At 39.9% G+C, this 14184-nt stretch overlaps 1 protein-coding gene across 1 annotated transcript in view; it reads left to right on the plus strand.

Annotated features, from left to right (window-relative positions):
• The first annotated feature begins 546 nt into the window (after window positions 1-546).
• LOC127632754 (voltage-dependent L-type calcium channel subunit alpha-1D-like) overlaps window positions 547-14184 on the plus strand; it is a 179249-nt gene continuing 165611 nt past the window's right edge. The window contains exons 1-2 of the mRNA XM_052111512.1: window positions 547-604; window positions 7373-7754. Of these exons, the coding sequence (XP_051967472.1) occupies window positions 7522-7754 (233 nt within the window). The 5' untranslated portion in view covers window positions 547-604; window positions 7373-7521. The remainder of the gene's footprint in view (window positions 605-7372; window positions 7755-14184) is intronic.

Consider the following 14184-nt stretch of genomic DNA (forward strand, 5'->3'; position numbering starts at 1 on the left):
TCCCAGAGTTGAAGCTGTTCTGTATGGAGGAATGGGCTAACATTCCTCCAAGCCGATGTGCAGGACTGATCAATAGTTACCAGAAACGTTTATTTGCAGTTATTGCTGCAAAAGGGGGTCACACCAGACACTGAAAGCAAAGATTCACATACTTTTGCCACTCACAGATTTGTAATATTGGATCATCTTCCTCAAATAAATTAATGACCAAGAAAATATTTTTGTCTCATTTGTTTAATTGGGTTCTCTTTATCTACTTTTAAGACTTATGTGAAAATCTGATGATGCTTTAGATCATATTTATGCAGAAATACAGAACATTCTAAAGGGTTCACAAACTTTCAAGCACTATAGCAGCAGCCAGAGGGGTGTCCGGGGTGGCGCTGATTGGCCACCCGGGTGCCACACCAACTTTTTATTCGCTACTGGCAGTTGCTGATGCTGATTGACATCTCATTTAACCTCTTGTCAAAAGAAGAGTTTTTTTTTTTCTTTCTTTTTTTACGTTCGCCGGCAGCGCTCGCAGTTTTCAAACGGACGACGAGCCGAGGACTAGAGAATATAGTTGCAAGATGGGGAAGAATAAGAAAACATCATATTTGAAGTAAGTTAAGGTTTAGCATCATGTTTGTTTTCTGAATGCATTTTATGAGATGCTGTGTGAGTTAATAGGCTCCAATAGGCTACAGGTTAATCAGATTAGAGAGATCGTTTCGCAATTTAGCATAACAATCCTTACGATTACATCTGCACTAGTAATACATGCATATATCGTGCAGTATGGAAGTTACAGTATACAAATGTTTAGCTAATGTGGGGAAGTAGGATACAGCTTTTTAAAGAAGCACAAACAGGCAGATCAGGTACAAACAGACCCCAGCCCTTGCATCACCACTGGACCCCAGAGCAGCTCCCTAGCTGAGGCTAGTCAAAGTCAGGGTGGTCAGACTTCCATCAACAGGTCAGAGCATCTACCAGAAACAGGCAGTCAGTCACATGCCAAGTTCAGGAATTTACGTTGAGATGATTATATCAGATTGAAAGGAAAGTTCACCCAAAAATAATATAATAATCATTTACTCACCCTCATGCCCCAAACCTGTATGACCTTCTTCTGCAGAACACAAAAGAAGATATTTTGAGGCATGTTGGTAACCAAATAGTTTTGGGTTCCTGTCGACTTCCATTGTATTTTTTTTCTTCTATACTATGGAAGTGATTGGGAACCAAAACCGTTTGGTTACCAGCATGCTTCAAAATATAATATTTTGTGTTCACAGCGGAAGAAAGTCAGTCATACAGGTTTGGACATTTAAAATGTTGGTTCATGTGTTCTTGTTGTTGATGGCTGTGGCATGTGATTATACACAAATTGTTCTTGTGTTATAAATAGATGTATCAAGGGATGACACAGAGACCTCTTGTTCTGAGAAAGACTGTGTACTGTGTGTGTGTGTGTGTGTGTGTGTGTGTGTGTTATTACTATCAATAGTCCTACCAGAAAAACAGCTTGTAAATCATACATACCACATTTTTTACATTTATATATTTAAGTGATGGATAGGTTTAGGGGATAGAAAATACAGTTTGTACAGTATAAAAATCATTATGGAAATTCCCCATAAAACATGGGAAACCAACATTGTGTGTGTGTGTGTGTGTGTGTGTGTGTGTGTGTGTGTGTGTGTGTGTGTGTGTCTTTTCAGTATATCCTGACATAACTGAGATCATAACAATTTTACTACTAAAATAAAACATAAAATGGCGCACGGGGGACACTTTTGAGTTACAGGCTACCCCAAAAGAGATGGTGAATCAGTGAAACCGGTTCATTGAAATATCCGCTCGAACGAACCGACTCGCTGAACTGATTCAGACTTATCGACGCCAAAAGTAAGACCGGTTGGTGCGCGCACAGCCAGAGGGGGAGTTTATCTCATTTTACTGTTCACAGACGCCGTGTAACGCTTAAAGACTAGCGCTCACGCTGGCTCGGAATAACACTTTAAGGAATGCATACTGATACATTTGGATTTATATTATAGTGTAATTTCAGACCCGAGCGTTTTCGGTCTTTAAATCGATGTCGGAGTTATCTCTCTGGATATGAGCCGAAACACCATCAACATCAGCTGAACGGAAAGACCTCAGCAAAGGTACGATATTCACGCAGGGGCCTGGAGTGTTTCTGGTTAAATTGTTTGATTTTAAACAAATGATGGAGTGCGCTCTTTACATCCGCGAGAGAACTGAAAGGATGCTGATGATGCTGATTCAAAAGATGCGCTCGTTTAAGCTCCGTTTGTCCTTCGTGTGTTTTGGTCCCGTTAGATGTTCCCTTTGATGTTGTCACCGCTTGTCATATTCAGGCATTTTACAAAAAATGTACAGTCGGTGACAAGAAAGCGCATCACAGCTGTTAGAACTGAGCATCATTGGGATCATCTGATGCAAGACACAGATTTGGATGCCATATGGAACATTTTAGCATATTAACTGGGAGAAGCGTTACGGTGTCTCTGGGTTCAAGGAGACTCGGTATGTCTTTATTAAAGACTATTGTCTTAAGAGTCACAAGGCTCTGTGCTTCATTCATATATAGCCTACCGTTAAATGCATGATGCATTTATTTGCTCCACTGCCATGCAATGCGATATCAATGTTAGAACGATAAATAATATATAGGCCATGTGCCATTGTGGACAAGGGTACAATGCACTTAAAATCCTACAAGATTAGATTAGATTAAAAATAACAATGAATTATCTATCGAAGCGCAACAACGTTCATATGCATAATGCATTTGTATACCATTGTCTATAAGCATCATGCAACGATTTGTATCGAAGTTAGATTAAAAAATAAATCTCATACGTGTGCCATAGATGGACATTTAATGGCATACTCGATTAGTGATCAAAAAGGATGTATGGAAGTGTAACTGTTCTGCCTTTCTAAAAATAAAAATAATAATAAGAAGAAACCAAATGTATTCGTTTTGATGTCAGATTTCATGATCTGGTGGAAGACAGATGCTTCAAGAGAACAACAGGCAATATGACCTTTATATGCACGTCTTCATTTCCACTGCGGGGCCTAGTGGTTCAAGGACTCAGCTGATGGATCTGAGTGCAGGCATATAAATCCTATTTAAGACTGGATTTGTTTGTGTTTCCCCCTGACAATTATTTGGTTTCGTTTGCATATAATAATTGCTGTTTTTATATACAGTAGATGTTGGTAGTGTGATTCTCTGCCACATCGCATCTATTTGCAGACTGGTTCTCATTGGGTCACACTACCAGCATTGATTTTTCCACAGGCTGTAACTTTTATCCAGATAATACCTCTGTCAATGAAGTGATCATTTTTTTTCACCCTTTTTTGCTGCTCCAATGTGTTTGAAGGTTTGCTGCAGGCAATGGCACAGATTTGGTCAACTTTAGCCTTAACCTAACCAGTAGTGTTTTAAATATAAGAAGTGAACAAAACATACCTTAACATAAACCAAAACCTAAACATAGTGTTGGAAAAGTACATGCATTATGAGAAGCACATTTCTGAAGCAACCATGTGAATTTGTGTCACTTACATGACACTTTCATCTCACGCATCATCTTGTGTGCTTTGCTGGGCTTGGGCCCCGGTTTTCTGAGTCCAAAGTCCAAAACTCTATCAGGTGAACTACGTCAGAAGCTTTTTGTTTTTATTTATTTTGTGGGACACAAAATTATAATTTTTGAAGTATCTTTACGCAGCTCTTTTCCATACAAAAGTGACCACAGCTGTTAAGTTCCAAAAAGGACTAAAAACACTATAAAACCAAAAAGATAATAGTCAATATGACTTATGTTATGTTATGTTATATTAAGTCTTCTTTAGCTATATGTTAGCATTGTGTGAAGAACACATAGGAAAATAAGTAATTAAATGAAAATCTTTCCCTTTGCTAGAGCTCAAAAATGTCTAATGTCATTGGTTCTTGTGGGTCTTCTCAACAAACATCTAATATTGACTTAAAACCGGCCAAAAATTCTGCTGAACATCTTTTTTTGTGTTCCACAGAAAGGTTTGGAACAACATGAGGGGAATAAATTACCATTTTTGAGTGAACTCTCCCTGAAAGGTTGCAACTGCACATATCCACACTGTAAATAATGACAGAATTGTAATTTTTGGGTGACCTGTTCCTTTATGTATAGAGGGGTTCTTTTCATGCCTACGTCTTTCACAACTTGGACTGCTTGGAAACCTTTGGTTGAAACACTGGCCTTTAGACCCAAAGACATACTGTTTACATTTTGAACACCCACATTATTGCATAATATATTGTAGTGGCGAAGGAAGACATTGCACAGCCTCCCACTATATTCTCTACTCTCTCTCTCTTTCTCTCTCGTTTGGTCTTTCTCATTCTCTTTCTTACAGTTCACACACCACACTAGGGTTGGGTCGACTGTGGTCCAACAACGTACTAGACAATTACTGAGATCAACTAGTTTTAGATTTTCCAGTTTTTTTTTATTATTTGCATGCTGATAGCATGCTGTGTTTAAGCTGTTAGACAGTTGCACTGTATTTGCAAACTTTTGTCTTTAAATTCTAGAGATGCACCGATCGACCGGCCAGGGACCGGAATTAGCCGATTTTCCGCATGCTCGGACCGGGGTGACCTGATTCCAAGCCGGTCCGTTTTGTTGCCAGCGGCGCAGGCAATAACGTCACAACTGCATGTAAACATGTCATTGGCGTGGAAGATCTTCACTGTGAGTGAAGTATACATAAAGTTCGAAATGTTGAATAATTGTAAGGCCAAAGTAAACCGCAGGGGAACCACCACAGTAACTTTCGGAACAACAAACCTAATTAGACATTTAAAACACCATCACCCAGCTGAAAATGCCCATTTTAAAAAAGAAGCTAAAACGTGAAAGCGGCTAAAGCTAGCCAGAGCTCAAAGCTCAGAGACAGTCACAAGTCAGCAGCCTCTCCTATCATTCCTTGGTATGAGCAGCGAAAAGACCAAAGCAATTACGTGGAACATTATGGAATTAATGGCCCTGGATGACCAGCCATTCTCCATAGTTGAGGACAGAGGGTTCAAAAATCTGATACATTTCCTCGATACAGAGTAGGAGGTACTTTTCCCACGTTGCATTGCCCGAGTTGTTTAATCTCGTGTCATGTCACACACGCAGCCTGTTATCTGTCAACATTTGGGTACACAAATCCGGGAGAGGGGAAGTGGGGTGCTGGATGGCAGAGGCAGGCTAAATACTATACAAATTGTGCTGTTGTGATTTAATGTGCTGAGTATGTAATTTTTCCCACCGTGTCCGATATTAAAATCAGTGCGAAACACATTGCATTGCGTGGGCATTGTCGATATGGCTTTGGGATATGAAATTAGATTCTTCCATCCAGCTGTTGTTAAATGTACATGTATATTTAGTTTTTTCACCGGAGCACCAGCTGAGTCTTCCTCTCCCATCTACCATTGATGCTTGATTTAACATCCTGCGTCTACTACCTGCGCAGATATCAACAGCGCAACTGGGTTGTAGGTTGCCAGGTTGAGGTCACAAATGGGTTGAAATTTTTATGATGTGTTGATTGTGTGAGTAGGATGCGTTTCATTCAAGATCTGGCAACTGGACCACCTTGGAATAATATATTGATGTGATTATTCATATAACGTGGTTTGGGCAATACAAATTACGGGCGTTTTTTTGGGAGAAATAACAAAACGGGAGACACCCAGGAAAAACGGAAGTGTTGACAGGTATGAAGTTACAAGCCGTTCCCGAAGCAGTGCTCAGTTTTTCAACTGATATTTGTACATCTAACGTAAGTTGAGCGTATTGGACACTTCAGTTTTTCAGATCTTTGGAATTGTTTTGTTAGACGAGTAATAAAGAGAAAAAGGTCCATATATAAAAATAGTGGAAAATGACATCTGTTATATAAAGCAACTCATTTGCAGTTAATTGTTATTTCTACCTCTTTCCAGTCACAGAGCACTTTATTTTGAGAGTTGTTTAAGTGAGAGAAGATCATGTAACTTAGTGCAGTTTGGGGGAAATTGTAATGTTTAATAATTTATTTTATTATGAAAATAAAATGTTGCATTGAAGAAAGGTAGATTTTGTTTGTATATGTGGTCAATAATAGTTCTTAGAAAGAAAATCGAAATCGAAAAAAATCGGTATCGGCAGGTCACACTTGCAAAAAATCGGAAATCGGCCAACAAAATTGCAATCGGTGCATCTCTATTAAATTCATCCCCTTAAAAGCATTGCTGTTACAGCCATACAGATGCAGAAGGATGTCTTTGTCCTTTGTGTTGCGACTTGTGCCGTTTTTGAGCATCTCCCGCCGTGAGCATTGTGTTTTTGAGATAGCGTCTCAAAATAAATCTGAAGTGTATAGCTTTTTTAGTTTAAAAATACTTTCTCCTATCCCAGCTTAAAATTATTCATTGGTTAATTTTCTCGAAAACTGTAAACACTGTTTGTATTGAGTGACCCAACACAATAACATTGACATACTTCAAAGAAATTACACACTTCAGATTTAAGTAGGTTATGAAAATAGTTTTTAAACTTTTAAAAAAGCGCCTTGACATACATTCTATTTCATTCCATTGCGTTTTGTTTACTGTAGAATCCAAGAATGCATTTTATGACCCCTTTAGAAACACATCTGGTAAACCCGAAATCAGTCTAATTATACAGGGCTTCCTAAAAGGGTTTATTCACCCAGAAATTTAAATTCTGTCATCATATAGCACGTTTACATGCACACCAATATGCTGATAACTACCCCAAAACAAATAAGATAACGCAAGGAATACATGTTTACATGACATTTGAAATAATTCGGTTATTCTTTTCTTTTGATGTCAAAATTTTAACACTTGCACATATTGGATAAACCAGTAAAAAAATAGGCAAAGGTTGTATGTAATGCATAATCAGGGTAATGGGCAAAAATCTACCTGTGCCAGTCGGTTTTTGCTTAAACCGTTTATAAACTTAACCCATTAAAGGAAAACTGTTAAATGTGTTTACATAACATTACACATTGTCAGCTTAACTGATGTAATTTTGTGCTTGTAAACATGCTCATTTATGCACCCTCATGTCATTTCAAACCTGTGTAACTTTCTTTCCACCATAAACGCAAAAGGAAATGTTAGACGAAATGTTATGTTTAGAACAACATGAGGTCGAGTAAATGATGACAGAATTTTCATTTTTGTGTGACCTGTCCCTTTATGACCAATTAGTTTTCTCATATTCTGATCATATGTAATTTTGCACATCCTTATACCACATATACATTGTTTAACATGCCTTTTATCTTTTTACAGAGGCAAATTATGCCAGCAGTACCAGAGCCCCTGTCTCTGGTGACGTGCCAGCCTGTTGGTGAGACCCTCTGCTCCTGCGCCCACCCCTGTGCCCTCTCCCCTGGCAGGCTCATGCTGGTGGACACCCCACGCAGGCCCACGCCCACACCATGAGTGCCAACGGCCCTGCTCCGCCTGCCGTGCCTCCTGCAGCTTTGGTGGCAGTACCGGTGCCTGTACCCTCGGTGATACCCGTGGGCTCTCTGGCACAGAAGAAACAGCAGCAGTATGCCAAGAGCAAAAAGCAGGGTGGTTCGGCCAACACACGGCCGCAGAGAGCTCTCTTTTGCCTCAACCTCAACAACCCCATTCGCCGGGCCTGTATCAGCCTTGTGGAATGGAAGTATCCTTTATCATTTGTAAAGCAATACATAAGCTAATATAGGTTAACTTTTTCACATGGCAACAGATCTTATATCAGTTTCTGTCAAGATCAAGTAATTTGAAGAACTTTGATGTGTTCAAGACCAAAAACAGGCTTTATGATTGGATGCTGTATGTGCATTGAGTAATTTGTAGTCGCAAGGCAAGCATCACCATTGCTGTTGCTCATACTTAATGCTACGGTATACTTTAAACTACCGTAATTTCCGGACTATAAGCCACAACTTTTTTCCCACGCTTTGAACCTCGCGGCTTATACAATGACGCGGCTAATATATGGATTTTTCCCGCTTTCAAATTTTATAAAAAAAAATATAAATATATATATATATTCTGTGACGTGCTCAGTTTTTCGGCAGCGTGAAGCTTTCATTAGACCAATGAAATTGCCGAACGGGTTAAGGTCAAAACAGCTTTTTTGTTTACTGTTTAGATTAAATCGAAGCGCTCAAACTTCCCATCATTCTGATTACGGTAGTAATTTTGTCACCCTCACCATGGCAAAGACATGGAAAAACGCATATGATGCTGCTTTCAAGTTGAAGGCGATTGATCTGGCTGTTGAAAAGGAAATAGATCTGCTGCACGGGAGCTTGGTCTTAATGAGTCGATGATAAGACGTTGGAAACAGCAGCTTGAGGAATTGACTCAAAAAGACAAAATCTGAGGCTATTCAACTCCGATACCGAAGGAGATGACTTCAGTGGTTTCAGTGCACAGGACGAGGAAGATAGTGACCAATTACTTTCTTGGTAGGCTACTATTTACTGCAAATGTTCTATTACAAGCCGTGTGTGGCAGCGGGGGCGTGGTCAAGCACCCGTCCGGGAGAGAAAAGCTGTAAGGGCGCTTACACCTGCGCTAAATTATGTCTAACACCGGTGTCTAATTTCAAGTGCCCTGCTTCACGTGTCCTTGGGAAAACTGTCACACGGGCACCAGTGTGACAGTTTTCAGCAGGGCACTTGACGTTCCAGGTAAGGCTTTTAATGGCCACAGCAATGTTTACAATCAATTTTATAAAGTTTCTCAATTCTTCTATGCGCCAACACTAGACTGACGTGTGTCACTCTCTCAGCTCTGTGGCTGCTGCCTTTTTAAGCCGCTCTCCCCATGCTTACTGAAATTAGACACCGGTGTTAGACATAATTTAGCTAAGGTGTAAGCGCCCTTACCGCTTTTCTCTCCCGGACGGGCGCTTGAACATGCCCCCGCTGCCACACCGTGTTTCGTTAAAGCCTATTTATTTTTGTTACAAGCCGTGTTTCGTTAAAGCCTGAGTAAAGTTCATTTGTTTCAATGTACCGGTAGGCACCTGCGGCTTATAGACAGGTGCGGCTTATTTATGTTTAAAATAATATTTTATTTAAAAATCAGTGGGTGCGGCTTATATTCAGGTGCGCTCAATAGTCCGGAAATTACGGTAAGTTTAAAATGTTCATACACACACACAATACTGTGTGTGTGTATATATATATATATATATATATATATATATATATATATACAGTATCTCACATTTTTGTAAATATTTGATTATATCTTTTCATGTGACAACACTGAAGAAATGACACTTTGCTACATTGTAAAGTTGTGAGTGTTTACAGCTTGTATAACAGTGTAAATTTGCTGTCCTCTCAAAATAACTCAACACACAGCGATTAATGTCTAAACCTCTGGCAAGAAAAGTGAGTACACCCCTAAGTGAAAATGTCCAAATTGGGCCCAATTGTCAATATTTTGTGAGGCCACCATTATTTTCCAGCACTGCTTTAACCCTCTTGGGCATGGAGTTCACCAGAGCTTCACAGGTTGCCACTGGAGTCCTCTTCCACTCTGGTGGCTGTTAGAGACCTTGTGCTCCTCCACCTTCTGTTTGAGGATGCCCCACAGATGCTCAATAGGGTTTAGGTCTGGAGACATTCTTGACCAGTCCATCACCTTCACCCTCATCTTCTTTAGCAAGGCAGTGGTCTCTTGGAGGTGTGTTTGGGGTCATTATCATGCTGGAATACTGCCCTGCGGCCCAGTCTCCGAAGGTAGGGGATCATGCTCTGCTTCAGTATTTCACAGTACATGTTGCATTCATGGTTCCCACAATGAACTGTAGCTCCCCAGTGCCGGCAGCACTCATGCAGCCCCAGACCATGACACTCCCACCACCATGCTTGTCTGTAGGCAAGACACACTTGTACTCCTCACCTGGTTTCCGCCACACACGCTTGACACCATCTAAACCAAATAAGATTATCTTGGACTCATCAGACCACAGGTTCCAATAATCCATGTCCTTAGTCTTCTTGTCTTCAGCAAACTGTTTGTGGGCTTTCTTGTGCATCATCTTTAGAAGAGTCTTCCTTCTGGGATGACAGCCATGCAGACCTATTTGGTGCAGTGTGCGGCGTATGGTCTGAGCACTGACAGGCTGACCCCTCACCCCTTCAACTTCTGCAGCAATGCTGGCAGCACTCATACGTCTATTTCCCTAAGACAACCTCTGGATATGACGCTGAGCACGTGCACTCAACTTCTTTGGTATACCATGGCGAGGCCTGTTCTGAGTGGAACCTGTCCTGTTAAACCGCTGTATGGTCTTGGCCACCGTGCTGCAGCTCAGTGTCAGGGTCTTAGCAATCTTCTTATAGCCTAGGCCATCTTTATGTAGAGCAACAATTCTTTTTTTCAGATCCTCAGAGAGTTCTTTTCCATGAGGTGCCATGCTGAACTTCCAGTAACCAGTTTGAGGGAGCGTGAGAGCGATGACACCAAATTTAACACACCTGCTCCCCATTCACACCTGAGACCTTGTAACACTAATGAGTTACATGACACCGTGGAGGGAAAATGGCTAATTGGGCCCAATTTGGACATTTTTCACTTAGGAGTGTACTCACTTTTGTTGCCAGCGGTTTAGACATTAATGGCTGTGTGTTCAGTTATTTTGAGGGGACAGCAAATAAACAACAGCGTTAAACAAGCTGTACACTCACTACTTTACATTGTAGCAAAGTGTCATTTCTTCAGTGTTGTCACATGAAAAGATATAATCAATTATTTACAAAAATGTGAGGGGTGTACTCACTATTGTGAGATACTGTATACACACCGATCAGCCACAACATTAAAACCACCTGACTAATATTGTGTAGGTCCCCCTCGTGCTGCCAAAACAGTGCCTACCTGCATCTTAGAATAGCATTCTGAAATGATATTCTTCTCACCACAATTGTACTGAGGGGTTATCTGAGTTACCATAGACTTTGTCAGTTCAAACCATTCTGGCCATTCTCTGTTGACCTCTCTCATCAACAAGGTGTTTCCATCTGCACAACTGCCGCTAACTGGATCTTTTTTGTTTTTGGCACCATTCTGAGTAAATTTTAGAGGCGTGAAAATCCCAGGAGATCAGCAGTTACAGAAATACTCAATCCAGCCCGCCTAGCACCAACAATCATCCATGCGATTATCTTATTAGCCAATCATGTGGCAGCAGTGCAGTGCATAAAATCATGCAGTTATGGGTGAGAAGATTCAGCTAATGTTCACATCAACCATCGTAATGGGGAACAAATGTGATCTCAGTGATTTAGACTGGCATGATTGTCATTGCCAGATGGGCTGGTTTGGGTACTGCTATATATATATATATATATATATATATATATATATATATATATATATATATATATATTAGTTTTGGTCACCAATACCATTGTGATCTCAACATGTATTATATATCTATTTCAAAGGTGTAAAATCTTTTAAGAGGACAAAATAACATAGTTCACCTTAAAGTCTTATAATTTAGTATATTATATTTTAGGACTATATTTGAAAATGTTAAAGCTGTGCAATAAATAGAAAAGTGGTGTTCATTGCGATGAAACGGTCAAAAAGGCTTAGCGTATTTTTACAAAGAGAAACAATTGAAAAACAGATCACATTTAGTTGTTTGTAAATACATGGTGTAGGTCCTGCATGCATTTGAGACCACGTTTCTAAAAGTTTAAGGCCTGTTTAACTTTTTTAGGGTGTTTTAAAAAAATTTCTCTTGCTCGAGGCACTGAAAAAAATTTGCAACACCTAGTGCATGTTTCCAAAAAAAATTACTGCAAAACAGCACAGATGGGTGCAAAACTGCATTTTATGTCAACAGACCCTTATCCCTATGAAAAACTGGCATATGGTGTGGTTTCCTTGTGGCCCTGTGCTGAAAATAGTTGAAGGCATGATGAAGCAATTGAGAGAAACATCAAGAGAAAAGGTAAACAAATTAAAGTGGTTCACCTTTGCGTCTAGTGTGGATATCAAGACGTCTCAGTGTGGAGAGCCAAATCCCCAGCAGAAGTCTCTCTGGTGGTCTTTATTAGAGAGAAGCTATGTTCCCTGCAGCGAGGAACACCTTAGTCTCCAGTGCATGTCAGTGTGTATAGCTGAGCTTTGAAAAGAACATCTGTTCCTGAGTCCCACAGGGAAGACAAAGGTGCTATGGCTTCCAAGCTGCAGAGCTTCAATTCATTTACAAAGAGAGAATCTTTGCTGACTCAATATTGCCCAGAATTGTTAATGTGTTTGGAGCTGTTTACACAGAATTTTTTTTGTGCACTGTTTTTCTGTATAAACATGCACAGGATAGAAATTTTTGGCAACATGTAATTGTTTTTTCAAGATCTCGCACATGAACAATGCATTTTTTAGATGCTACTGTGACTTTTTCTTTAAGCTGCATCTAAATATAATATATGTTGTGAATTAAGAAACAAGCATTACATACAGTATTTGATACTGAGTGTAACTATATGGAAGCTAAAGTCTAGCCTAGCGCTACCACCCTTCCTTGATAAAAAATTTAGCTAAATCCACCCTAAGTTTTAAACTGGTTTTGCTGGGTTCTCAGCTTGGCCAAGGTGGTATTTAGCTTGTTTAGTTGGTTGGCCAGTTGGTCCCCAAGTCTGAACAGCTGACAAGTGCAACAAACCCCTCTACAACCAGCAATACAGACTAGCCAAGCCATGTTGGCAGAACAGGGGGACAGGCTAACCACCTTACAGTTGCGCTCAGTAATTTATTTCCTCATATAAAAAATTTGACTTCTAAAGAAATTAATAATAATTTTGAGACATAAGTATAAAGTCATGACCACCCAGATTAAAGAGATTAGTCATATCAGTAATTTATGACAGCTCTTTTATTGTACACGGATAGGGGGCGTCTCATGGGGACCACCATGTTAGAATCACAGGACCTGCTAAATACTACTCACTTCATCTCAGTAACTGCCTGTTATTTGATACTTTCATGGATTATTCATGGATTAAATAAATCTTTGCTTACTGTACATAGTGAATTTCTACAATGACATTGGTAACAGAAAACTATTGTGTATAATGCAGCATCCAGGCCACTAGGTGTCAGTGTAAGCCATACTTTAATATATTTAAAAAAGAGTGCACCTTTAAGATGTTTTAAGCTGTTTTTGTCCACAGGGTTGTCTGCACTCAATTTAATGTAGCTGTTTTATCTTCATTTCAATTGTATCATTTTCAGATTGTTTAAGGGGATGGTCACACCAAACATGTTAAAAAAGCTAGATGCAGCGTTTTTTGTGTTTTCACTAAAGGCAGGGCACAGTTGGCAGCAGTATAGTTACATAAGTTTTGTCTTTTTTTTTTTTTAGACATAAACAAGTAGCTCTTCGCCGCTATGTCTTGCTGACCCTCTAGACCAAAGAAAGGGTTTATGTCTTGAAACTGGTTAGCAGAGTTGGAGAATAACAGGCTAATTCAATTTGTATCAAGCAAATTTGAGGGGATTAGTTGAAATGTAATTTGTTATTTACCTTTGGGCCTTGATTTTGTTACTATTGAGTTTAACTAATTGTAACTAATGTCACGTCTACACTAATATATTTAGTTTATGCCTCTCATCCACAGTGGAACAGCGTTTTCCACCACCAAAAATGAGACTCATTTACATTTATGCATTTGGCAGACGCTTTTATCCAAAGCGACTTACAGTGCACTTATTACAGGGACAATCCCCCCGGAGCAACCTGGAGTTAAGTGCCTTGCTCAAGGGCCCAACAGTGGCATCTTGGTGGTGCTGGGGCTTGAACCCCTGACCTTCTGGTCAGTAACCCTGAGCCTCAACCACTGAGCCACCACTGCCCCAAGACTCCCAAATATGTTCTCCATAACCACATACTTTGGACAATGATGATGTTAGAAACTTAAAACCAGAGTTTTCAAACAAAAATATATTAGTGTGGAGGTGGCCTTGTTGTGGAGGTAACTGATAACTCATCCCGAACCTGTCAGAATAACTTAGGCCATGTCCACACTGATATGTTCTAATTTGAAAAATAATTAATTTTGCTATATTTAGGCCCC

This window comes from Xyrauchen texanus, chromosome 39 (genome assembly GCF_025860055.1).
Source record: "Xyrauchen texanus isolate HMW12.3.18 chromosome 39, RBS_HiC_50CHRs, whole genome shotgun sequence".
NCBI classification, from domain to species: domain Eukaryota; kingdom Metazoa; phylum Chordata; class Actinopteri; order Cypriniformes; family Catostomidae; genus Xyrauchen; species Xyrauchen texanus.